At 43.3% G+C, this 23,366-nt stretch overlaps 1 protein-coding gene across 1 annotated transcript in view; it reads right to left on the bottom strand.

Annotated features, from left to right (window-relative positions):
- nav2a (neuron navigator 2a) overlaps positions 1 to 23,366 on the bottom strand; it is a 100,164-nt gene that overhangs the window by 57,090 nt on the left and 19,708 nt on the right. Inside the window, exons 2-3 of the mRNA XM_056413684.1 lie at positions 17,094 to 17,211; positions 14,497 to 14,549 (exon numbers count right to left, since the gene is read on the bottom strand). Coding sequence (XP_056269659.1) covers positions 14,497 to 14,549; positions 17,094 to 17,211 — 171 coding nt within the window. The remainder of the gene's footprint in view (positions 1 to 14,496; positions 14,550 to 17,093; positions 17,212 to 23,366) is intronic.

Raw genomic sequence — 23,366 nt, 5'->3', positions numbered from 1 at the left:
ACAGCGGCGTCTCCCCCGCCGCGTAACACCAGTAGAGATTTGTTGGGCTAGTGGTTGAATAAGCGGTTCCCCAAAAAGTTATTAGATCGATAGATAGATAGATATATACTTGATTAATCCCCAAGGGGAAATTTGTCGTCACAGTAGCAGCACCAATAAACTAAACACACGAGAATAAAATATAAAATATAAAAAACAGGGATGAAGGATATAGGTGTATACAAGTAAAATATAAAATACAAAATGAAGTATATATATGTATATAAAATGAAACATATATGTATATATATATACACACACACACAAAAAAATATAATACAATGACTGTGCAAAGTATACAAAGTAAAATATAAAATATGTATATATATATATATACAACATATATGCATACACAATACAATACTAATGACTGCAGTGTCAAATTAAATTAAATTTAAAAATATTAAATATAGACAGTGTGCAAAATGCAAAGTGTGTGTAGTGTAAATTAAAATTAAATGTGTGTTGTATGTGTGTAGTGTAAATAAATGAAATGTGTGAAGTGCAGATCAACATAGTGTAAATATTAAGTTATTATTACAGTTAAATAATATTACAGTTATTACAATCAGTTCTCGAGTTTTAGAGCGATCGAGCAAAACAAATGGTACCAAGACAATAACCTCCTCGTCAGACGTAAAGCACGCCAGCGTTGGAAAGCGAAGGCAGCGCTCTGAATGTACATGAAGGGACTCGTTCACATTCTGCTGTGCAAAGCTAACAATGTCGACATCATCAAAACACGCTTCAAACCGAGCAGACTTTAGTCAGCAGAGCACCGGGAGAGGCTTAGCCGACGGACACGGTTGCTATGACGGCAGCCATGGCAACCCAAGCAGACTGCTGAGCCGCCACCGGACGGCGAGGGGATTCGATAGGCAGACGGTCTTTGTTCGGAGCCCACGTGACCACAAAGTAAACCAAATAAAACAATTCACGAAGCAGAGTGACTGCGGATTAATGACGCGCGATCAAAGTTTACCAACTGTTGTTTTTTTCCCGCTAAGCAAACACAGTCAGGTAGAGCACAACGCATATCCACATGGCGCGGCCGGCTGGAAAGTGGGACTGTTCACAGTGGAATTGACTGAAAAGGAACATTTAAAAGCATTTTACAGTCTGCTCAGAAGGTTGAAGAGGCGTTAAATCTCTTTCTGCATGACATGTATCCCCGGCGGGAGCAGGTTTATAACACAGCGAGGCCAATCTGCCACAATGTACTTACAGAAAGCCCGTTTTGAAAGTGCAACAGTTGAAATCTAATCTCAGAGCCAGGGGAGCACCGATGTAGAGCGGTGATACTCCAGGTGGTTCCTCGACTAAACTACACTTGAACTGTGTCGTCTGTAAACGAGGCCGGGGACGGGCTGCAACCGGGAGGGTCCCGCTCGCTAAAGATTCATGACGTGGTTACACTTAATATGCACCGACTAAATATAGCGTGACCTACAGCTCTCGCTCTGCGACTCTCCTGCGAGGAAGTATCTGACTGTGAGGTGAGAAGCTGGAGTAAATACTCGTTTACAGTCGCATCCGTGAACATCTGATGTACAGACAGACATTCAAGACACATGCTAATGTTTCTACATCCATTGGTACACGCACACACGCACACACACACACACACATTCAACTGACATAGAGCTATTGGTTACTTTTTTACTCCACATTTATTCAACACTCAGTTACTAGTTAAATTGTACATATATAATCATGTGACATTCTTATGTGATATGATGCATTACTCAGTGCGCAGTTGGCTGCACATTGAAAAACGAGAATAGGATCATTATAAGAGCTATTCTGTATTATAAGTACTTTTACTTTGGTACGTTAAGCTGTTAAGTCAAGTTAATACGTGTGTAGTTCAACTTAAGGAACATTTTTATACATGTTTTATTATATATGATCTCAAATGCTATTACCTCTATCAATTACCACAAAATATACACCTTTATTATATCAATATTAGTTGGATAAATATGCTACAAACCAGATTATCATTTATTATTATCACTAATGTTACGACCATAGGTTAACAGACAACACTATGTTATTACCAACTAACGGACTTTTATACTCACATAATGCCGGTTTGATTACATCTTGCTGCATCGTCTGTCACCTTCCCTATTGTACCACATTGTAAATCATCTTATTCCACTTCCAGGTTGGACTCTCTGAGCCGTGTCGCCGTGTGAAGCGGCTGGCGGGTCGAGTTGAAACCAGCAGAGCGGCCCCTGCCGACATGTCCGTGACCTTCTGACCCCCGGAAACAGCTGTGAGCGGGGCGGACACGTGTCGCCGCTCCGATGGTGATGCGGCAGAAAACGTAGCGACGGGAGGAATGCAGAGTGTGGGCCCTCTCTCCGAATACCGCGGACTCTTTAAAAATAAACCTGAATCCGAAATACCGCCGTGCGCCCGTCGACATACCCAGAGGCCTCGACGTCATGTGAGTGACTGCACCACTCCCCTATCGGCCCAAACTCCCTGTTATAGTTGGGAGTTTAAATAGCAGCAGCCTGCAGATGATATGCTTCATTAATAAGATACCGCATCACAAATGCCAGAGCCGTCCCTGCTGAGATGCTCCCAAAGCCCCGCCTCTCAGGGGGTACGCAAACTGAAACCTCGTGCTATTTAAAACATGCAGGGATCCGATCTCAGAGAGGCCGGAGCAACACCGTTCGACTCCACAGTCTGCCACCGGAGAACCCTGCGTTTTAAATAGGAAGACCGATCAAAAGATCTATAATCTGACACTTAGAAAAATCTGTTGTGTGAGACGCCGGAGCGGCCGAAATGCAGCGTCTCCAGTTTGAGTCCAGCTTTGTTGCGTTGCATCCCTCCTCTCTCTCACCTCTCTATGCCGAAATGTGTCTCTTTTTAATCTGCCGGACTGAAGGGAAATTTAATTACTTTTTCGGAAAATTGGCTTCATGTTCTACAAAGTCATTTCTGAGTAAAGATGACAATAATTTACTTCTCAAATACATTGAGTAGATATTTTTTCTCTTCTTTAATATCACTTTAAATAAGACAAATTAATCTAGTTGAGAGAGTCAGCTTGGGTTCATGCGCTGTATGACGGGCTTTTGTCATTATTTACGACATTCTTTCAGATCTATGAGCTATCAATCATGGCGTCGAAAACAATCATTAACTTTGAACCAATTAATAAAAGCTCACAATACATTAATCAACAATGACAGCTACTGTTAGCTGCAGGTTTACTGAGGGCGTATATATATATATTTGACGTCGCATTTAACCAACAGAAAGAAACAAGTTGTACTACAAAACAAAACAAAGTTAACCCAGAAACACAACGTTGCAGAGCTGCACTTTTAAGGCTCATTTATCTTCTGTTCTCCGTGATGTTGGTGTTCGGGCGAACTGACTGATGATGATTGAAAACACTGAAGACAAAGAAGGCAGAACAAGTTTGCTAAATGCTTAAAAAATATTCACCGAGTATGCAAATAGACCACGAGCAGTCAAGAGAATACTCCGATCAGCAGAACAAAAATACCTCGAAACAAGCCCAGGCAGAAGCCGGCATCAAATGCTCTGCAGGCGCCGAAGGACGCGTTAGCTCCTACCTGCCTGGATGTGTGATCTGCTCCGCCAGGCCTCACACCTCCATCCAGGCCGCCGTCACCTCCCGCTCTGCAGCGGCGCGGGGCGGCGGGGCCGGCCAACAACCTCTGAACAAACAATTCTCCCCATCACAGGGATGCTATTGTTGTGTGTGTGTGTGAAACACAGAGAGAGAGTGAGAGAGAGAGAGGGGAAGGGAGGGAGTGTGAGCACGAGTGCTACGTGTCTGACTGAGCTTTTAAAGACTGATATTGAGGTCGATGTTTCAAAACCAATGTTGCTGATAACTCATCTTGAGCGACGACTTTCTGGATTTAAATACACAGAAATGATAAATATACAGAAAATTATATTCGTGTCTGAATGAAAGTGCGTCAGAGGAAGCATTCAGAGCGTCAAGAGACGCAAAGCCTCACAATGAGCAGCAAACACTTGTTAAAGGGACAGTTCACCCCAACATCTGAAAATGCTCCTTCTTCTTAACTGAAGAGCAATTCATCTTGGAGTTTTGGAGATATCGGCCGTAGAGATGCCTGAATTAAATTGCACACAGCAAGGTCTGTGAAGTATCTCGAGTCACTGGGTCATGACTTATGGAAAGATACATTACTGTTGAGTTTTATTTCTTTGGCGCTTTGAGCAGCGTCGTATAATCCATTCAATTCAATTCAGTTTATTTGTATAGCCCAATTTCACAAATTACAAATTTGTCTCGGAGTGCTTTACAATCTGTACACATAGACATCCCTGCCCCAAAACCTCACATCGGACCAGGAAAAACTCCCAAATAACCCTTCAGGCGGGAAAAAGGAAGAAACCTGGAGGAGAGCAACAGAGGAGGATCCCTCTCCTAGGATGGACAGATGCAATAGATGTAATGTGTACAGAAGGACAGATTTAGAGTTAAAATACATTCAATGAATATGACAGAGTGTATGAATAGTTCATAGTAGGCATATTCCACGATGGAGACCTCCACGATCCATCAGGCAGATGGCGGTGGGGAGGAGGAGTGGGCGGAGTCTCAACAGGACAGTGGCGTAGTCATGAGCAGGAATACCCAGACGATCCATCAGGCAGATAGATCTATGCCGTCTCATAGGGTCCGATGACCCCATGAGACGAAAGTCAAAAGGACTTCCGGGAGAAAGCAGAGTTAGTAACGTGTGATTGAGAGATGAAAATTCATCCTTAAGGAGAGAAAAAGAGGAGATAGGTACTCAGTGCATCCTAACAGCTATAAGCCTATAGCAGCATATCAAGGCTGGACCAGGGCAAACCTGATTCAGCCCTAACTATAAGCTCTGTCAAAGAGGAAGGTCTTAAGTCTACTCTTAACGAGGTGACTGTGTCTGCCTCCCGGACTGAAATTGGAAGCTGGTTCCATAAAAGAGGAGCTTGATAACTAAAGGCTCTGGCTCCCATTCTACTTTTTAAGACTCTAGGAACTACAAGTAGTCCCGCATTTAGTGAGCGTAGCTCTCTAGTGGGGCAATATGGTACGACAAGCTCCTTAAGATATGATGGAGCATCACCAATCAAGGCTTTGTAGGTTAAGAGAAGAATTTTAAAAGTGATTCTTGATTTTACTGGGAGCCAGTGCAGAGCAGCTAGTGCAGGAGTGATGTGATCTCTTTTCTTAGTTTTAGTGAGAACACGAGCTGCAGCATTCTGGATCAACTGGAGGGACCTAAGAGATTTATTAGAGCAGCCTGCTAATAAGGAGTTGCAGTAATCCAGTCTGACGATGACAGCGTGAACCAATTTTTCTGCATCTTTTGAGACAAGATGTGCCTGATTTTTGAAATATTACGTAGATGAAAGAATGCAGTCCTTGAGATTTGCTTTACGTGGGAGTTAAAGGACAAGTCCCGATCAAAGATAACGCCAAGATTCTTTACAGTGGTGTTGGATGCCAGGGCAATGCCGTCTACAGAATCCACATCACCAGATAATTGATCTCTGAGGTGCTCAGGGCCGATTAAAATTACTTGGTTTTGTCTGAGTTTAACATCAAGAAGTTGCAGGTCATCCATGTTTTTATGTCTTTAAGACATGCTTGAATTTTACAGAGTTGGTTGCTCTCCTCTGGTTTTATCGATAAATATAGTTGAGTGTCATCTGCATAACAATGAAAGTTTATGGAGTGTTTCCTGATAATATTGCCCAAAGGAAGCATGTATAAGGTAAATAAAATTGGTCCAAGCACAGAACCTTGTGGAACTCCGTGATTAACGTTGGTGGTTATCGGCGTCATCGTTTACAAATACAAACTGAGATCGATCTGATAAATAGGATTTAAACCAAATTAGTGCCGTGCCTGAAATGCCAATCGACTGCTCCAGTCTCTGTAACAGGATGTCATGGTCAATGGTGTCGAATGCAGCACTAAGGTCTAACAAGACCAGGACAGAGAGGAGTCCTTTATCTGCTGCCATTAAGAGGTCATTTGTAATTTTCACCAGTGCGTGCTGTGGTGTTTTCTAAATCCTGATTGAAATTTCTCAAATAAACTATTATGATGTAGAAAGTCGCACAACTGATTTGCGACCACTTTCTCAAGGATCTTGGAGAGGAAGGAGGTTAGAGATCGGTCTGTAGTTAGCCAATACCTCTGGATCCAGAGTGGGCTTCTTCAGGAGAGGTTTAATAACAGCCACCTTGAAGGAGTGTGGCACGTGGCCTGTTAGCAGAGACACATTGATAATATCTAATAGAGAATTAAAGGCAAAACGTCTTTAAGCAGCCTCGTCGGGATGGGGTCCAAGAGACAGGTATCAAGTAGAAACCGTTGAAAATAATTGGTCACGGTTGATAGGAGAAAATCCTCAAATATACACCAGGGCATACAGCGGTTTCCAAGGCCATTCCACTTGAGGACAGATTGGCACTGGTTATGGGCAAGAGATTATTAATCTTGTCCCTAATAGTTAAAATCTTTTCATTAAAGAAGTTCATAAAGTCATTACCACTAAGGTTTATAGGAATGCCACAGAGCTGTGACTCTCTGTCAGCCTGGCTACAGTGCTGAAGAGAAACCTGGGGTTGTTTTATTTTTTCTATTATTGATGAGTAATAGGCTGCTCTGGCATTACGGAGGGCCTTCTTATATGTTTTAAGACTATCTCGCCAAACTAAGCGGGATTCTTCGAGATTAGTTGAACGCCATATGCGTTCAAGCTTACGTGACGTATGCTTCAGTGTGCGGGTCTGAGGGTTATACCAGGAGCAAACCTCCTCTTCCTCACTGTCTTCTTCTTCAGAGGGCTATCGAGTCCAGTGTCATTCTCAGAGAGCCTATGGCACTGTCAACAAGATGATCAATCTGGGACGGACTAAAGTTAGACCAGGAGTCCTCTGTTATATTGAGACGTGGTATCGAATCAAATACAGAAGGAATCGCTTTAAATTTAGCTACAGCACTATCAGTTAGACATCTAGTGTAAAACTTTTGACTAACGGAGTACGGTACCGTAGTATAAATTCAAAAGTTATGAGGTTGTGGTCTGACAGAAGAGGATTCTGTGGGAAGCGTTCACGCTCAAATGCTCAATGTCAACGCCATAAGTAAGAACAAGATCAAGCGTGTGGCCAAAGCTGTGAGTGGGTTTCTGTACTCTCTGACAGAAGCCAATCGAGTCCAACAAGGAGATGAATGCAGCACTAAGGCAATCATTATCAACATCCACATGGATATTAAAATCTCCAACAATAATAACTTTATCGGTTTTAAGAACCAAACTTGATATAAATTCTGAGAATTCAGATATAAACTCTGAATATGGACCTGGTGGCCGGTACAGAATCACAAATCGAATTGGCTGTAGTGTTTTCCAGGTTGGATGTGAAAGACTAAGAACAAGGCTTTCAAATGAGGTGTAGTGTAATTTTGGTTGAGGATTAATTAATAGGCTCGATTCAAAGATGGCTGCTACTCCATTATATTCGAGAGACGCCGGACGTCTCCAAACTTGGCAACTCACACCAGAACAATCTAGATTGACACACAGCACCCAAGGTGGACAAACATGTACTCATGGGGTGAACTGTCCCTTTAACCCTCCTGTTACCTTCGGGTCAATTTGACCCCATTCAATGTTTAACCCTCCTGTTACCTTTATATTTACTGACATATTTTACCCGTGGGGTCAATTTGACCCCAGCAATTAAAACCTCCAGAAAATTATTAGAATTAATATTGTTTTCCAAGTTTAAGTGTGAGGTACTTTATGTTTGTTGACTACCTAAATAGCCCTTTAAATATATAAAAAAGTTGATATTTCTTATATGTTTGACACAGTGAAAAACAGCCTGGGGTCAAATTGACCCGAAAGAACACCGACATTAAGCATTGAATGGGGTCAAATTGACCCTAAGGTAACAGGAGGGTTAAGCAGTTCTGTAACCAGTATGCCACAACTATTCAATACTAGTTGGAGCACTGGGATTCACATCGACCTGTAAATTATAATCTTGCTGTATTACAAGTCATGTGATGGTTGCACCGTCATGTTTCTACCGTAGCCCAGAACGGACAAACCTAAAACTGTCTCTAACCTTTGCCTTTTTGTTCACGACCTGGAAGCCACTGTCGTCTCTCAAAGACGTGAGGCGGTCGCAATCTGCGACCAAATCATACACACTGTACCTTTAAACGGTGACATCATTTCTAAATATTGGCATTATGCAGCTAGTTAATCAAAATGGATACGGTACACTTAAAAAGCCCAAAGGTTTTAATAGTGCTGATCTGATGAGAGCATGCTGATCATCTGACTGTCACATGATCAGCTGATATCCGCCATTTCAGGAAAAACACCATGCTCGCCCGATATGCTGCAAGTGTGCTCTATCTGTCTGTGTGTGTGTATCTGTATGACTGTGGTTAAATGTGTCAATATCTTCCCACACACACACACACACACACACCTTCACAGATTACAGCTAGCAGCTCATCTGCTGAAAGTAAGACAACTACCTCAATAACTTTCTCTCTTGACTGAGGAATGTATGCCGAGGGTTTCCAGCACCTCAGGAAAGTGCTGCTTTTCACTCCTTATTGATAAAAGATGATGCACCGGCAGCTGGAATAATACACACATCGTGATGCAAACCCCCCACAGGCAGCCTATTCTGTCTCGTTGCTTCGGCTAATTAATTTTCGTTCTTCATATGTAATCACGCCATTGGTCACAGTTTGTGTTTCAACATTGAATTCAGCATATTTCCGTGTTTATTATTTTTAATATCTCCTCATGAAATGTATTATCATTAGTATACTGTTGTGTTAGTTTTCGATTTTTTTTGCTCATCCTCAGGCTGATGTTCCGCTTTCACAAATAAAAACAACAGACATCATTTGGCGACATGAACATTTCCCTGATGAACTGCAACAAAAGGAAAGCAAAGCTGCTTTAATTTAATTAATCTAAAAAAAAAACTTTTGGGGTCGTCTTCGCTTGTTCAGAGGATTTTCTTTCAGTTAAAAAAAAAAGGTGGCCACCCTCCTGTATAATTAGCAAAAGTGTCCTATGAACGGACGAACTGTTGCTGCAATCAGATGACTCACTGATGCAACAGCACGGTGCGTCTGTGTTAATGTACAAGAGGGGGGACAAAATAACACGAATACCTTACTCCTGATCACGAGGCTCATCTAAAAATGAACACAGCCTCGGCTCTGCCGCAGTATGTATGTATATGTATATATATATATATATATATATATATATATAGATATTCAAATATAAGGCCTATGCCCTTTGATTAAGATATTTTAGTTTTGGTATATTTAGTTGCTTAGAAACAGTATCTCTAACACACATACAGAGAAAGAGAGAGAGAAAGAAAGAGAGAGAGAGAAAGAAAATGAGAAAGTACCACTCCCTTTGATCAAACATTTACCAGCACACTAAATCATTAATAAAACATATTTGGGGTTCGCCTGCTTATCTGCGTAAGCTTCGCCAGCTACAGAACCGCTCTCACTCATCTACGTCAAAGGAGCAGCCGTTTCCCACCAGTCTGAATCTCTAAAACCGCACATACTGTGTGCATGCAGGTCATGTCCAGGGCTGAAATATTACAAACTAAATGCTCCACACAAGCACAGAATCTAAGCAAAAAAAAGAAGGCGTGGTGGTGGTTTTCCCCATTTTCCTTTCTTCCTCCGACCCGTGATTGTTGTTGTTTTTTTTTTTTCATCACCATTGACACCCCTGTCCTCCTGGTTTTGGTTTCCATCTCCTTCTTTTCTCATCCTCTCTTATTTGCAGCAGTATAAAAAGGTCAGATTGGGAAGGATCAACCAGGAATTTAACCCAAGAGTATGTCCAAGAATCAAGGTCCTGAATAAAAAACCCTTGAAGACGTATAATAAATAAGCCACTCTTTCAGTGCTTGTGCACCTACATGTGGATATATGAAGTGCCTCCAAACCAGGCGGTAACCTCCAGGTCTGAAAGGTGAAGCCAATGCAAAATCCCCTGACATTTGCATTCTTTTGAAATGGCTGTATAGGGGGAGAGTGGAGACTCATCCGGTCGCAAAAAGTCTGATTGTATAGACATCTATGAGAAAACCACCCCACTTTACACCTTATTTATTACCCTCAGCAACCATTGAAAACACAAGTTTATGGTCTCAATCGCTAATTTCAAGTCTCTTCTCCGATACAGCATGATTCATTTCGTAAATTATGGTCCCCGTTAGAGTCAAATAGATGATAAAACCGGGTAATGCCTCAGGGCGTGATTAACACACCCGTGCCTAAAAGAAAACAAGCCATTCAGATTCGACTCCCCTTCCCATGTCACATGCAGGCTCATCACACTGGGCTTCTTCGGGAGGAGCACTTAAAGAGACAGGCGCTTAAACGGAGCGTCTCAGGAGGAGGCTGACCGCAGCAAAAATCAGTTCTATGAGAAATCCCAAATACAAGATCGAACCTAAAAATAGCACGATATGTCCAAGAGTAAACCTGCATGGGGCCACGAGATAGTGTGATTTAAAAGGGTCTGTTTCCCCAAATTACCTCACTAAAAGCACGCAATGTTGACTTTAAATGTTCATGTTTTGTGATATCTGGCATAAAATGTACATTGTCTCTTTGACTTCAAAACATTGGTCCATACTATCAGAAGTAAATGAAGTGAATAATCCATCACAGACTTCAATAGCACTGAGAATGATGACACATTAGGCTGATAAAAACATCTCAGTAAAGGCTTGTTGAATTTCCCAGTCCCTAGCAGGTGAAATCTAGTACATTTCGGAAGCTTTACCATGGGGGGGGGTGTGTGTGCGTGTGTTTGTTTGTGTGTCTTTGTGTACGTGGCATCCTGTGTGGTTTTAACAGCTCAGTGTCAACTACACACCCTTGCTCTGGGTTGAACTCCCACAAACAGACACACACACACACACACACACACAAACACACACACAGTAGCCTGCCTGACTGGGTGGTAGAGGAACGACCCGACGACGGGGGTCCGTTTAACGAGGATGTGACAGTTGTATAAACGGGCCTCTCGCTCCGGCTTCGGGAGCCAGCGTCATCATCAGCTCGCCCGAGAGTGAGGCGAGAGTGCTACATTCATTCCACTGATGGAGCTTATTACCATGTTTATTCGCTTAGAGACAGAGGTTACGTTAAGTGGTGGTAATTGGCAGCAGCTTTGGGCATTTCAAAGCAATGAAATCAAGTGCAGTAAAAGTGGGCTCACACACTCCTTCACCCCAGATGCCAGCTAAACTCTCAGGACATGTGTGTGTGTGTGCGTCTGTGTGTGTTTGTTTTGACAGTACAACAACACACAAAGCACACATTTGCATAATGACAGCGGTTGCACCTGCCCTGACCGCTGGAGTGCGTCAGATTTTGCTTTAAAGCTAACAAACCGATTGAGATTATACGCAGTGATCCAAAACACACACACACACACACACACACACGTCATTCCCCCCCCCCCCCCTCTTGATTAACACACTGTAAACATTCGGGACAGTCACAGACATGATATTTTTGGAACTACTGGATTTGTCTCATATGCTGCAATTTTCATGTCTTTGAAAGAAAAGAGAAAAAGCTGCTGTGTTGGCCGATGTCAGTGCGGCTGGATGTGAGCGAGGCCACACGGGATGTTGAGAACGGCCTCAGCGGCGCCCGGATCACTGAGACCAAAGAGGGCAAAGCGCTTAATTACAGGCGACTGGGGGGCGTAATCAGCGCTGATGGGTAAAAGGCATAATAGTGGCACAGGAACTGGAGACGGAGAGGAGCTATTTTAAAATGTGATTAAAGGTGCGTTCACACCAAAAGCGAAACGCGATATTTTTCCGGGCGGCGCGTTTGGGGCGACGCGATGTGGGCGACGCGTTTAAAGCGGCGCAATTTTCGCCCCGAGTTGAAATATTTCTACTTTGAGGCGGTCATCTCGCAACTCGGGCCAAAAAGCTCTTGTGTTCCGCTCTCGTAGCGCTGGAAGCGAACGTCTTTTAGGCGTACCAGTAACTTCATCGGTGAAAGTGACCGAGCTGAGTGAGCCTACGGGTGATGTCATGAACCCAAACACGAGGGCGTTGGTGTGTGGGACGTCCACAACAAATATAAAGCAGAACTAGTGGTTAGTTATTCTGGTGGATGAAGGAGATGATAACGGTCTTTACGGAGACGAGACACGGAGATAAGCCCCGCCCCTCGCGGAGCGTCTCCACGCTCGTGGTGAGAACACGGTGAACGGTCGAGCGAGTAAACTCACGCGTTTTGGGCGACGCGAAAAAGACGCACCTTTAGGCTACATCCACACCGGTACGTTTTCGTTTTTAAAACGGCAACGATTTCCCGTCACAGCGACGCTGTGATCTCCGTCCCCACGGCAACCTTTAGAAACGCATGTCACATGACCGTTCACGTACATGTGGGTGACGGTGTATGCAGGAAGCGGATTGTGGAATTTAACTGCACGGCAGCCGTTAGTATAGACAATAAAGCAAGAGATGCTTGAAGTTCGTCATCCGTGTTGAAGTTCATCACCGGGACACCTGGCTTATTTTGCTTTCTTTTCGCAAACGGGTCATGTGACAGGGAACTGACCAATCAGGGAAAGGCCCGTCGTGACCCGATCAAGTAGCGATCCTGCCAACAACACGGCTACTGACCCATCGGCTCACTGGAACAATGACGTCATCATTATTACAGGATCCCAACGTGGACAAAAGGACTGACTCGACAATAAAGTGACGAATAATAAAGAGCAATACTTGTTTTTATAGGTCAATAGAATCTCGATCCACACTTCCCATGTGTTTACACTCTGGGATAAACTAAATATAACAATGGCGATTACATTTTTATTTGTGCACAATCTCTTTAATTCCCAACAGCATAACATGAAACGACGTGACGGCGATTGGAAATAAAAACTATGCCCTCTGTTGTCTTTTATTAGAAAAATAATCCACCCGCTGATAATTAGCTCCCAGTAAATTACAAGTGCAACATTTTGCTCAGATAAACCTTATCAGGCATTAACTATTAGTGTTCTTCTCCTCTCTGCTTTTGCAGTTTTAGATGACTTTTAACTTTTCATTTAATAATTCTGGCTTATATTTATAGCATTAGCCTTACTTTGATGAATATTTTTTTGATTTTATACAGCTTGTTATTCTATTTTAATTATGTGTGTATACTTTAAACATTGCACCTCTGTTTTTGCGGTCACAATAACCACATTTTCCTTAAGTATCTGATTTCCCATTAATTACTTCATTCATGATTCTGATAATGTCGCTTGTAATTAACAACTCTTAATCTTTCACATGAACTTCCTCGTAGCCAGGGTGGGAAAACCCAAAGTTACCTGAGCCAGCTGATGACCATATAAGGTTAATCCTATAAGCTTCACTAAGAGCCATACTCTGTTGAAATGTTGATTGGTGGCACACATTTTTGCTCAATATTGTCAGTTATGTTACATTTAAGGTGCTTTATTATATACAGAAAGTAGAGAATTCCATGAAAACATAATTAAATCGGCACCACAACTTATTACATGCCAGACCATAGAAATAGAACACACAAATAAAACATGAAAACAGAGCACTTTAAAGTACTAAAAGCACTAGAAGGCATCAGGATGTCCTCATAAGTATAGTATTGTGGCTCCATGTTTGCAATGAAGAGGAAGGGTTCAGCGATCAGCTGTGCTTCCACCTCTTTCTCAGTTGTTAACTATGGGCGTGGATGTGTCTCTCTCTCTCTCTGGTGCTTTGAGAGGCTTCAGTAGTCTGGCAGGTGGCCAAAAATAGCCCCCTCAGCTGGCACACTGGCCCAATTTACGACCCCTCCACATTCAGCGGAGGGCAGCCCCGCTCTGGGCACCGACGGCTCATTTCCCACAGAGAAAACACACACAACTGAGAGAAACACCGAAATCCCACCGGCAACGCTAACAAAGGAAATTCCACACACGCGCATATCACATAGAAATTATCACTGAGGACAGAAAAAATCTCATCACAACTGACTGTAAAAAAAAATAAAAATAAAAAAGTCTCTGGAGATGAGAGAGGAACACTCTGTCTATTTTGCAAGTGTAACAAGATGAGGAAAACACGGCCCCGAAGCCAAAGCCTGCGACGCTTTCAACTGGGCGCCAACTCCCAGAAGTCTGAGCCAGAGGTTTTCGCAGACGGCAGCCCGCAGGACCACAAAAAGTAAAAATAAATGGACTCGCTATTCGCCAGTGACTCTCGCGCCGCAGCTCCCAGCGAGGGCCCCCGTGAGTCGGCGAGATGGGACAATCTAGAGAAGCGTTCGCACGCGGAGGCAGCAAACTGAAGAGGGTTACTCACCATCTGAGAACGGCTCTTGGGACAGCCATTGATGTCGCCGATCTTCTCGTTGGCTGGGGAGGGACAGAGAGAGGAGGCAGAGGCAGAGAGGTCGAAGAAGAAGAAGAAGAGAGAAAAGCAGTTCAGTTGATGTGACCTTTTCTTTTAATTCCAGCGGAGATCCCCGAGAGTGTGTGTGTGTGTGTGTGTGTGTGTGTGTGTGTCGGACGATCACCGGCTGAGTGAGGAGAGCAGCGGAGTTCATGCCGGTGACTGTGACCCCTCCTCTCTCCTCCCGCTGAGCCGTGAAACACTATCTGGTCACGGCAAATGGGAACGAGGCCGCTGGGGGCCCGACCGAGATGCGTGTGCTTTGCAAAGGTTGTGTGTGTGTGTGTGGATAAGGATTCCTCCCATCTATTAGAGGCCCGACCCACAGCAGCTGAGACACGATCGTCGGCACACAGCCGACAACTGTGTGCCTGCATCAGGAGGCACAGCGGGGCCCACAGCGCAGCTCCACCTCGTGACCGCGTCCTGCACCACCTGACCTGCGGGAAGAAATACTCCCCTCCCTGTCCGTTGAATAAATACGCAGCGTCTTTTAAATGGTTCCCAAACATTTTGGATTGTGACCTATTCAAACAGAGCTATGTTGACGTGTGACCTCTAATCAGTGGTTCAACCAAACAGTGGTTCTCTTTTTGTTAATTTGACTCCAAATGAAGTCTAAAATCAATGCTTTTAAAATGTATCTCGCTGTACACGTGAAGTAAAGGTTATTGTTTTTTATCTTCTACAGAATATTTTATTTTGACTGAAAAGATAAATTGGGCATATTTAAGTAACTTGGCAACAGCAGAACAAAAAAAGAAAAAAAGTTCAAGGCAAATTACATTTTATAAATACATCCAAATGTAATACATTCACCACAAATGGGACTTTACAGTCTGTGCAGCAGATTAAACCCTAAATTCGGATCAGCAAAAAACCTTTTAGCTTAAATTAACTTAATGCCAATTAACAATAAAGAGGATCATTGATGGACTAATAAAGGTTAGATGTGTTGTTTTTACTCCTATTGTTTTGCTCAACTCAGTCAAAACATGCAAGTAAAGCTGATGGATGTGTGTAGCTACTACTACACTGTAAAAACAAAAGTGTCCCTACTGGGACATCAGTCAAATAATCTATGAGTGTCTGCGTGTGGAGGAGAAATTAGAGGTTTTGATGAGCCCTGGAAATAAATAAATAAAAGCCTGATCATGGTGAGTATACTAGCTAAAGTGTGTAGCGTACAATGCAAACAGCATTCCACACTTATAGAAATAGCCTAAACTAAAGTGTTAACACATTCAGATGATTTAACACTACTACGGCTGCCTGTGGTTTGTTTGCCTTCTGAGAAACTCCACACTGCGGTGACAAGACACCCACGAGAGACAGCAACCAGACACATTGTGCCCGGTTGACGAGTGCAGGAAAAAGAGAATAATAGCTCATGAATAGGCAGCCAGAAATAAAATCCTCTTTGAGAGGAGGAAAGTGTCCAAAAAGACAGAGTTAAATATCCTTGAAGGTCGGCGGTCGCCTCAAGGACTACGGAGGTTTTCCCTCTTCCCAAGTCCTGACCTTGAGTGCATTTTTTACCTCATGAGCCCCACGGGGCATGAGAAGTAAATCTGGGTCAGAAACGATGGAGAGGGGGGGGAGGCGGGAGCAGACGGGAGTCAGTGACATGCTGAGTCAACGGTCAGCTGGTGTCGGCGCGCTTCAGCCTCGAGGCTGCCGGCACGTGAGACGACAGGCTGAGGACGTCGGGGCGAAACGACAAGACTGATGATGATACAGGCGAGGGTCGAAAACACAGAGGAACAGACGGCTCCTCATGTGAACGCGTCGTCCTGCTTACCTTCTCAAACCTAGGAATGTTCTCTTTCGCCATCAGTACAGTTTTATACGGCCTCTCTGATATCTCCTTTCCCCTTCTTGTGTTCTAATGTAGAAGTTATATTTTGGTTGTTCTCAGGACAGAACTAAGAGTGCTCCAGGAACGATTCCTCCAACACGGATGTCAGAACTCTTTTTAACTTTTAATGTGTTTTTGTTTAAAGGACAGAAATAAGGTCTGCGATTAACACGAGCACAAGAGATTTTAACGTTTTCTTCTACCACATAAAATACTCTAGTAAGTACCCGTTTAGAAAATGTGGAAGCTTTTACATGTCTTTAAAAAAAAAGGGGGTTTCCCCTAAATTGTTAAATAAGACTCCAAAGCATCACCATGCCGACTCGTCCGCATTTAGCTTAGAGGTGAAGTCATGTGACCGAGGTGTAGTTTGTTTAAATGCTAACGTTAAGTTTTTACTTCTGGCAATTGCATTTATGGAAAATCTTTTTTTTGTAATCATAAAAGTAGACAAAGAGTATATTTCTGAACTTCGCATACATTTTTGTTTAGCCACAGATCTTCTTTTCTGCAATAATCCGTCATCCAACTGAAAAGTCCCATTGTTTTTTTTTGTAACGCCCTTCAGAGTAACTAATGACGTGTTTCACAGCCCGCGTGTCGGTTTCCTTTTGCGGCTTCTGGAATCAAATGTGTGTTTTCTCCTCACCTACGACCTGGATGATCTCCGCCAGCAGCACCCCGTCTGCGACGTCCGTTTGCAGGTCCTTGATCAGACGCTTGTGTCCTGACTTGGCGAGGTAGTGGTTGGCCCAGTCCATGTAGATCTGCGCAGTCAGACACAAACAAAAACCCCGGCGATCAGTTTTGAGCCGGCAAAAATACAATCCGCTCCGAAATAGAGGGGAGCGACCCCGTCGGGTCGTCCACGCGTTTCAAACTCCATAAACACTTGAAAACTACAAAAGGTAGAAATAGTTGAAGCAAATTTACGACTCTAATAAAATAACAACATGGTTGAATGGGAGCAGAGTCGCCCCTCGTCTCTTTTGTTGGGGCTCCGATCTGGCATATATCCACGTGGTATTCAAATTGGGGCCATTGTGCTCAGCCAGGGCATTCATCTCGCAGCGCAAGGCGGCTGTTTTCAATGGGCCGGGCTGACATCACTCTCTGGGGACAGAAAAGACCCTTCACTGCCTGGAGGGAGGGAGGGAGGGAGGGAGGGGAGCAGAGCAAGCATCTGAATAATCTGAATAGCGTCTTTCATAATTACTCGGCAAACTCTCTCTCTCTCAAGAGGGGTAAGTTTATATTTCTAGCGAGATAAAAAAATAAAATAATGCACGCATAAGGTCCAAAGTGAAGTTGCACAAAACGTTATCCCGAATAAAGAAGGCTTTATTTTTGAGAAACTGATACCTCGCAAATATATCTGGATTTTGCAGCACCGTCAGCCCCATCTGTAAACTGCAGAATGTGTGTTGAACAAGTGCAACTTCAGCCCCCCCCCCCCTTAGAGATCTGAAACACGTGCGACAACTCGGTCTAAATTAAGACACCTCTCCCTCGACAGTAGGTCTCACTCTCGTTTTCACACCCAAACACAAAACCTGTGATGTCACATGTCAGTCAGGTGACAAAGATGACGGGATGACAATCAGTGCTTCAGAAACCCGATTCGTCAGATTGTCTATACGGTAATCCGATTTCTTCATTGTTAAGTGAGCTAAAAATCAGACTTTTCAGGCTGGATTTCCCCTGGAGAAATCATTTGCATATGCATGTGTTCAAATTATTTTGTTACATGTATGCATATTGCATATGCATGAAGGGATGGTATCGCTGAGACAGCAGAACTGAAGTGATGCATCCGTTTATTCCAGATAATAAAATCTTGAGGCAAAGTTAAACTGAAAGTAGAATATGTCGGTCTGAATACGTCTTTTCCACAACTGGACATTATATCAGGTAGAATGACATGTATTCTGAAAAAATACAGGTCAGCTCTGCAATAAAAACCACTGGTTGCAAATAAGATCCCTAGTTGTATAAAGATGACATAGATGTAATCATAATAGAGTGCTGCAATGAGTCCTAAAAAACGGAAGTGAATCAGCATTTTCTTCACTTCAGGAGGGGTGTTGAACTTTTAAAAGTGAAAATATTGTAACAATTTCTTCTACGATATAAAATGGTTAGTATACGCTAATAAATACCCCGAGTCATAAACATGTGTCAGTTTATTTTCTGCAATAATCCCAAATCCCTTCGGCATTTAGTCAAGTGAACTAGTGTGACGCCGACTTCCGGGTTGACCTACAAAAAAAAACCTTCATCCCTGCAGTACTCTAAAAGATATGGGATAAGACGGGATGACGTAAGTAAAACATAGCACTGAGTACATACACTACCGTTCAAAAGTTTGGGGTCATCCAGACAATTTCGTGTCTTCCATGAAAACTCACTTTTATTTATCAAATGAATTGAAAATTGAATAGAAAATAGAGCCAAGACATTGACAAGGTTAGAAATAATGATTAATATTTGAAGTATTCATTTTGTTCTTCAAATTTCAAACTCAAAGGAAGGCCAGTTGTATAGCTTATATCACCAGCATAACTGTTTTCAGCTGTGCTAACATAATTGCACAAGGGTTTTTTAATCAGATATTAGTCTTCTAAGGCGATTAGCAAACACAATGTACCATTAGAACACTGGAGTGATCGTTGATGGAAATGGGCCTCTGAGATATTTCATTAGAAACCAGACATTTCCACCTAGAATAGTCAGAATAGTCATGGATAGTCATGGGGCGGCTTTAGCTCAGTGGGGGGGAGGCAGGGTCCCTGCTGCCGCAGGGGTTGGGTTCGTCCCCGCTCTCCCCCCCCATTAGTTGCAAGTGTCTGTTGTTGAGCAAGGCACCTGAACCCAGTTGCTCGGCGGTCACCGCAGCCCACTGCTCCTTAATAACTAAGGATGGGTTAAATGCAGAGAACTAATTTCCCCTTGGGGATTAATAAAAGTGTATATTCTATTTACCACATTAACAATGTATAGAGTGTATTTTTGATTAATGTTATCTTTATTGAAAAAACAGTGCTTTTCTTTGAAAAATAAAGACATTTCTAAGTGACCCCAAACTTTTGAACGGTAGTGTATAAAAAAAGAAGGATTGTCGTCAGACTTCCTGTGTGAACAGGTTTCTCTCAGTAACCTGGTTCCTCAAGAATTCATTTGAAATCCAAGTGCATCCATTAGTCCTGAATGAGTGCTCGGCATTGTTACGGTCAGCCGACCCTCGGCACAAACACGGCATACCCAACACGCATGGCGGTGAGCTGCGTGTCCCGCGGCTGTGACCCGTGTTTCTTCGTGTGTGTGCACTGTAAACAAACCCGCTGCTTTCCTGCCACGCCACTCATCGGATGAATCGCAGCTCTGGTGGTGGCGTACAACAGGTGTGCGCACTTCAAAAGGCGTGCACACACACACACACGCACATACTATACTATACGCATCTCCACGCACAAGCTCAAAGGTTTATGCGAGTACACGACCACACATTAAACACAGAGGGCCTCAGAGCGACGTTTAAAATCACACAGGCTGCATACCCAAACACAAATGCACAGTTATAAGAAGCCTCTTGAGTGACACACTGAGGGCGAGGAAGGCTTTCGAGCAGCCGGGATTAGGCTCCGTCCTTTTCAATGCCCGCTTTCAGCTGGTCACGGGGGAAAGGAAGCGCAATGTTCAGGAGCTTTTGTGTGCGCGTATGCTTTCTTTGAAGCAGTTTCGGGGCAGGTAAATTGCAGGGTTGGAGTGTAATTAAAAACGAGGTGAAATGGGTAGCCGTCAGTCACAGAGGTGAAACCCAGAGAGGAGGAGGAGGAGGAGGAGGAGGAGGAGGAGGAGGAGGAGGAGGGGGGGTTCTAACAGCCCCAGGGCACGGGTATGTTGAGAAAGGAAAGAGGAAGTGAGCAAGTCACAACAAGTCGCCTTTTAAGTCCTGATAATTAAACTTTTCAAAAAGTGTTTTGTGTCTCTCGTGGCTTCCTCTCAGACGATGCATTTAAATGTGATATTACATTATTATTACATCACATGTCATTTAGCTGACGTTTTCATCCAAAGCGACTTACAATCATGTTACATTCACACACTGTAGACGCAGCTACAGGTGATATCTCATTTATTGTTGTCAGAGGAGATGTATTTCAGCACTGTGACCTAGAGAGAAAAATGGCCATAATAAACTTATTTAACTTTAAAAAAAAACATAAATCAAGATTTACGATAACAAGAGTACATAACATTTGTATGTCTGCTGTGCAAGGCTCCTACTTAGCCAGTGAAGTTGCTCATTGTTTTGTTTTTACCGATTAGGTCTTACCTCTCACGGTAACTGATTGATGCAGTGATTACATAACGTTACGGTTCAATGCAGCCACACACACACGCACACGCGCGCAAACACACGCACACAATTAGATACAAAGCAATGAAAAAAAGCATAACATAATTAAAACTATATAGAATAACTCTAAAGCTATTTTATAGTAATGACTCAAGTTGCTTTACTTGATTAACAATGGAAGGTTAGTCCACACGTGTGGGGCCCAAACAGGACATGCCCTGCTAGCCTCTGTAACCAAATTAGCTTGTAGGTTATGAACTAACTTGGCGTTAACTAGTAAATAAAGTAGGGGGGGGGGGGGGGTATTAGACTTACGTTCATCAGTTGGAACAGAAGTTTGACTACGGTACATTTAACTGCATGTGTTGCTCCGAGTCTGCTGGGTGCGTCCATTGTTAGCTTGATATGTTAGCCACAGCAACTGCGTCTCGAACTGCACGCGACGCGAAAATACGAGCGAACGTAAAAGCGAACGTACGAACGAGCGAACTAACGGCCGAACGAGGGAACTAACGGCCGAACGAGCGAAGTAACGGCCGAACGAGGGAACTAACGGCCGAACGAGCGAACTAACGGCCGAACGAGGGAACGAACGACCCAACGAGCGAACTAACGGCCGAACGAGCGAACTAACGGCCGAACGAGCGAACTAACGGCCGAACGAGGGAACGAACGACCCAACGAGCGAACATACGAACAAGCGAACTAACGAACGAGCGAACGTCAGATTTTTTCCGTTTTTCCGAACGTGCGTCAGCGAACACGCTTAAGCGACGTGTCGCGTCGAAGCTGGCAGTAACTGACAGTACATCGTTAAACATTATATATTAGTTCGTTAAGAGGAGGAAGGGTAAAGCTTCATGTGCCAGGGCCGTGTGTGTGGAGGTCTGCTGTCCCCTAGATGTAAAACATATGGCGTAACGTTGCCATAATTGATGCGTTATCCGTAGACTGTACGTCAAATTAGGTTCTATTGAATTACATTATGATGCGTTCAGGCTCTAGTCATTCAAAATGGGTATTGAGCGGAGAAAAATAAATCCACTTGTTTGAAAGAGATGTTTTTACAGCAATATAACATAGATATTAGACAGGAAATTATGATTTGCACAATTAAGTAGCACCAAGATGCCTTTGGCCTAGGATACAAAATGCAAACATAAGGAATGAATAACTTGTAACCATTAATAGAGGAACCATTCCAAGTGATACATAACTGGCATCGCAGTCCATCCCACCACAGAACAAATGATGCACCCTCAGATATATGTCTGTAAATCAAAGACCATGTTAACACCTGAAACCTAAAAATAGACATCATGGGTTAATCCGGATCACGTGTGTTTAACCGCAACTTTAATGTAGCTGCTGTGATCTGAAGATTGTTCAAAGGTCACATAAAGGCAGAAGGAGGTGGGGGCTGATGAGAGACACCTGAGAGGCATTTTAATAAGCTGCATGGTTTAGTGAAGAGGAGTATTTATTGACTTTATATACCGGGATGAGGTGTGACTGACTCCAGACTGGGGAAGAACCCTGCATATTGAATAGAAAATGTAATCAAAACTCCCAAGGTGTTTTAAAGGACTGATGAATCGATATTTTAATTATGTCAGAAATTGAATTAATTGAATGGATAAGAGGCAAAGTGGTTGGCGTTATTACCTCCTTTCAGTGCAGGGTTGGCACACTTGGCCTGCTTGTGTGAAGACAACATTCAGCTTTGCTACAATGACTTAAAATGTGGCTCATTTTACTTATTTTAAAAAGGCGTTTGTACAAAAACATGCTTAGATTCTTCAAAATATGGTCGTAAATAAAATTACCAAAAGAAAAAGCACAACAAAAACGTGGTTTCTTTCAAGAATCGACACAAAAACAATATCCTGGTGTCTTTCCGTGTGATGTTTACTTTCTTTCAACCAGCTTTAAATATGCAGGTTTGCCTCAATCCACACTGGGATCCGTTCTACGGCGTCTCTAACCCTCAAAGCGGTGCTCGACGGGATGCAAAAATAAATAACAAGCGCAACAAAGCCGCACTCCACGAAATGCCACTGTTAATATCCTTGAACAGTTCACCACACGTCAACACTGAAAGACCGAGTGATCCATATCAAAGAGTCTCAATTAAGATGCACTTCTCACGAGGGAAAATCCCTCCGTCCCCAGAAACTCCCAGTGATCCCGCCCCGCTCCTCGTGGGATTGAGGGTCTTTTTTTAGGAGCTGCAGATTCATGGTCGGGGACATTCCCGTCACCAGAGAAAGCGACATGACGCTGACTCATTCACACTGTCAGGGGGGGGGGAGCTTATGGAGAATGTCATATGTGCCCTGTTGACCTCCGACATTTGGGAATTTGCACAACATCTGGGCCTTTTTGGTTTTAACGCAGACCATTAACAGTGCACTACAAAACATTTAAACACATTATAGCTACAAAATGAAGCCCATCATCTCTGTTCATTTCAGATCCAAAGTTCCACTGAGAAAAGTCAGACCGTTATTATCAGTTTATGATTTAATCTGTATCGTTCAAGGCTTCATTTTTGTTCATGTC

The sequence above is a fragment of the Pseudoliparis swirei genome, chromosome 4 (assembly GCF_029220125.1).
Source record: "Pseudoliparis swirei isolate HS2019 ecotype Mariana Trench chromosome 4, NWPU_hadal_v1, whole genome shotgun sequence".
Lineage (NCBI taxonomy): Eukaryota > Metazoa > Chordata > Actinopteri > Perciformes > Liparidae > Pseudoliparis > Pseudoliparis swirei.
The sequence above is the reverse complement of the archived record's forward strand: the minus strand, read 5'-3'. Positions and strand labels throughout refer to the sequence as shown.